The sequence below is a fragment of the Sinocyclocheilus grahami genome, unplaced genomic scaffold (genome assembly GCF_001515645.1).
Source record: "Sinocyclocheilus grahami isolate Dianchi unplaced genomic scaffold, SAMN03320097.WGS_v1.1 scaffold854.1, whole genome shotgun sequence".
Taxonomy (NCBI): domain Eukaryota; kingdom Metazoa; phylum Chordata; class Actinopteri; order Cypriniformes; family Cyprinidae; genus Sinocyclocheilus; species Sinocyclocheilus grahami.
In genome coordinates, this window is record NW_015506033.1 from 214168 (window position 1) to 218964 (window position 4797).

General features: G+C 37.5%; 1 protein-coding gene across 1 annotated transcript in view; it reads right to left on the minus strand.

The window, feature by feature from the left end:
• The window catches only part of LOC107563016 (chromodomain-helicase-DNA-binding protein 4-like), a 74307-nt gene that overhangs the window by 66146 nt on the left and 3364 nt on the right, over positions 1–4797 (minus strand). Inside the window, exon 3 of the mRNA XM_016247785.1 lies at positions 3051–3169. Coding sequence (XP_016103271.1) covers positions 3051–3169 — 119 coding nt within the window. The remainder of the gene's footprint in view (positions 1–3050; positions 3170–4797) is intronic.

The following is a 4797-nucleotide window of genomic DNA, read 5'->3' on the forward strand; positions in this document are numbered from 1 at the left end:
TTCGGTCGTGTAATGTTAGATGTCCGTTAATGGTCACATAACACGCGCTTTCGGTCGTGTAATGTTAGTATGAACGGACATCTGCATATGATCGGAACTCCACACAGCTTCCGCACTACTCTATACTGGTGGTATTACAGAGACTGAGACGGTGACGCTGCATGTCGTGCCAAACCTCTCACGGCAGCGTCATCAGCTTGAGATAGTTTTTTTGCGATCGGCCTTTTTAGAGACCGCCGATCAAATATCCCAACGTGATTATCGGCCTATAGTGATCGGTAGCCGATCAATCTAATATTATTGGTATCAGATACTCGCCTTCAGTCATAAAAAATATGCCACTAAACAAATACTAAAAATATACTGTCTTTATGTTGTTTCTACATTAATTTGAAGATTGAATGTGAAATTATTGCAATATAAAAGTATATTTCAAAACTTTAATGTTAGGTGGGATTAATCACGATTAATCCCACCTAACATTAGAAAAAAAAGTGCGATAAATTCTTTTTTAATTAAATTTTTTTTAATGATTAAACATTTTTAAAAATCTTTTTTTTTTTTCGATTGGCAGCACTAGATAAAAGCCAATGACAAAGCAGTCATGATAAATGTAAAACTTAAAAAAATGCTGCCTAGTAATCATTTTAGGCTTCCAGCATTTCTCTAGCATTAACTATTATTACTATTATGACAGTAGCAACACTGTCTCAGTTCTCAAGCAAACAAAGGTCCCATCTAAGTTGTGCACGAGCTCGCTTTTATATGAAGTTATCTTAACAACCACTTATGACGTTACAAAACCAGTTTGCGATCTTTACATTAAATGACTTAGCTTGTCTTACAAGACCAAAACTTGATTACTTTATATTGTGTTCAGTATTTTAAATAAAATAAAGGGATCACTTGACCAGCTAGTCAAGAATGAGATTCTGCACAAATTAAATCTGGTAATGGCTGTGTTATAAATACAACAAAAGCACTCAGCCTATTGAACACAACAGCTGTAGGTATTATTAATAAAGCAGTCGGATCGGGATTCAGTGGCCAAAAAATTTTTTATTATTTATATTGTTTTTTTGACAGCTGATGCCGATATCTTGGAAAGCAGGGTGGCCGGTGGCCGATATAAAGCCGATATAATTTTATTTAATATTTAAGAAATTTGAAATCATTTGGAAATGGATTAAAAAAATAAATGTGTAAAATAAACATGCTTATACTTTAAATGACAAAATATTTTTCACAAATAAACAAACATTTAATAAAAATATAATTAAAAAGGAAGTACACACTGTAACCAACAGGGCACTCAGTATTCTGGGAAGTTTGTGTGCATTGGGAATCACATTTTTTCAAATAAAGCCAAGGTAACACTCATTTTACATACAGCACACCATGAAAATGACATGAATATGACAGTGGGCAAAAGCATGAAGCACAGCAAAATTTGAAATCACGAGTTTAAAGTTTGTCGATAGCGCGTCCCAATGAAGCTGAACTCTCCTCCTGTCCGTATTCAATTCGCACGCACCAACCGTCATGCAGAGTACACGCGATCGTGCAGGATACAAATGCACACTTCATAAGATCTCACAGCTGGATTCGACTAAGTTTGCAAGGTTTTTGAAATTAGATGTTCATTAGTCATTCAAAGATTTGTTTAAATTATATAAATGCATATTTGCTGAATGCTGACGGCAAACAAGAAAGTATTATAATATTTGCCTTTCTATTACTAATAATAAGCAATCGTTATAATACTTGTGTATACATTTTAATTCCTTTGTTTAACAGTTCTATCTGATTATTAGACAGACTTCTGTCTGTGGACAGAACTGTTAACGACGACAGTGAACAAGCGGGAGAATGTGAGCACTGTGTGTTCAGGCGCTGCCATTTTCAGCGCCGTCAAAATAAAAGTTCCGCCACGAACACATCGGCCAAACAGGAAAACTTATCGGCCGATGCCGATATTTGAAAAATGCCAAATATCGGTCAAGGTGATATATCGGTCGACCACTAATTATGTACCTTTGGTATTAAAGGGGTGGTTCACTGGTTTTTTTCTAGGCTTGATTGTGTTTATGGGGTGCAGTCTAACATGTGTTAATGCTTTGTTTTGTTTTTTTACGCATTATTTTCCACATAATTTACCTTTATTCCTCACCGTCCTGTCCCTTCTCTGAGAAACGGGCTGATTTTTTTCTTGTTTTTTTGCCTATGTTTTTTGTTTGTTGTTGTCTCATACTTTTAGATATGCTGTTATTTGTAAATGCAACTGCTTATGTTAGCTTTTAATATACGGTTTTATCCTGATTAAAGCTTTAATACAGTACGGCAACTGCACACGAGTATAACGCTTCGCATGGTGTATAACCATGTATAACGCTTCTCATAGCTATGTGAAAATAAGTGTATAAATGGAACAGAGCTGCGCTGATGATCTGAATGAGAGAGAGAGAGAGAGATGCAGAGCAGGCGACGCGAGGAACAGTATTAAGAACCGCTGCTTTAGAACATTGATTTTGAAACTTGTAAATCCATTAGAATCGTTAGAAGACAGAATCGCGATTCATTCATGAAAAGATTTTTACCTCCACTTCTAGTTTTCTCTTCCTCTTCTCTAAAGCAGCACAGCATGGCCTCGCCCCCTTTGCTGCCTTTTCCCGAGGGTGGGGTTTATCAGGGTTTGTGATGTCACGAACCCGGGAAGTAACTCGTTGTAGTCCCTACCAGCCGTTTTTGTAGGCATTAAACCGCCAGAATTTTAAAAGACGATATCTCTGTTTGCATTGAACTTTCAGCTTCGCAACTTTGCAGATATTATTTATGCTCAAACAGCAACATTACACACTAACTAACGTTAAAAAAGTGAAATCGCAATCAACCACCCCTTTAACAGTCATTAGGACATGCTATCCCATTTGCGACGCCCGGTAAATTGCTCTGTTTCTCATTAAGACACTGTGGGGGAGGTTTCTAATCCATAACACAAGGACAGTGAATACTGCAAACAATATCCACACACACAAAGAAAAGGCCATTACCTCTCTCCGGGAGCGATTTCTCTTGCTGCCTTTGCCCTCGCGGCTTTTTTTGGCTTTCTTCTTCTTTTTCACCTTCGGGGCATCATTTTCTGACAACTCCTCGTCCAGGTCATCCTCGTCTGTGGAACACACACAAATAATTTTTTATTAATTCATTTAATAAATTTTGATTTTAATAAATGATACTAGGGATGCTCCAATCAAGATTTTTGCAGCCGATACGGAGAACAGATTTCTTGTCATGGTGATCGGCCGATACCGATGCCGATTCTGATGCTTCAAGCTTTATATAGACCGTTTCATCGGGCGCACGCACCTGGCCCGAAGTTAACTTCCGGTCTGTGTTTGTTTATCAGTCTGGCTATGGCGCCGGCTACAAACGCAGTTAAAGTTAAGGTGATAAGTAGACTGAAGTTGGGCTCAGGTGGTTGTGCTGTGGGATGTGTTTCCCATACATTAATTTATTTGTGGCACTCACCACAATTTAAAAACTTTTCAAAACAATTTCCAAAAGGCTTGGTTTGAATAAACATGAGCACGTACTGCACGTTTAAAAATCAAAACGAGGTGCGGGTGTTTTTATATCATTGTATTTCTGTAGGAATACTACCTTTAGAAAATGTTCAATGTCATTTTAATTTCATCTTGCATGTCATATGCCTGATAAAGCAGCGTTTGTGAGCTCAGCGCTGCTTTGTGTACAGCTGTTACTGGGGAAACCTCTGTTTTTGTCCCGTCCTCCACGCTGTGACACCTCACAAAAGACTATTTTTAACCAAGCAGCGCGGAGAGCCGCTACAGAAACGTGCGGCTGGCTGATAAACACAAGCACTGACTAGAGCGGCCACGATCAGCTCCGGTAGCCGTGGAGCCGTAACACGCCACAGACGTGTGCAGCGAGGCACAGATCAGCTCTAACGTCACTGAATCTGCTGTTAAAAATGAATCATCCATTCATCATATCATCATGCAAAACATACATGACAAATAGCAAATTTTTCATCGTTTCTCGAAACGTCATAGCATTTCCACACCGGCGATGACATGACTGCGGCGCCAAATCATTTATGTCCCCACGCATCATGTACGTCGTCACGCGTCATCAAATTGCGATCGGTTCCTGAGATCGGCCAAGTTAGTGAGTACCGATCGAGTCATAAAATATGATTATCGGCCGATACCGATCTCCGGCCGATCGATCGGAGCATCCCTAAATGATACATTATTTTTTTACTTATTATTTTAATTGTTTTTTATTATTTAATTAATTAATTTGATATTTATCTGAATTATTTTTCCTTTGACAAATTACTTTGTCCCCAGTCATTCAGGTAAGTATTATTGGATGAATATTAATAAAAAATAATGCTTACACACATTGCACTGAGAGAGAAATACCTACTTATTTTAATATTTTAAACTCACAGTTTCAGTCTGTATATTTAGTTTATATATTCGGTATATTCATTATGAAATTTCTACTGATCTGATTTTCCTCATTTTCAGGCCTGGAAATGACTATTTTAAAAGTAAAATAAATTAATTAAAAATAAAGTTCATGAGCACGTGACCCCTGTAATTAGAAAAAGATGAATCTAATCAATCATTAACGCCATTCCTTGACTTTTACATTTAATCTAATAACAGGAGAGCAAAAAATGAGTCATCTACAAATCTACTTTAGTCATTTGATCCGGCTTGCTTGAAAATCATCTTGAGAAATTATGTCAATTAGGCTACTATCTCA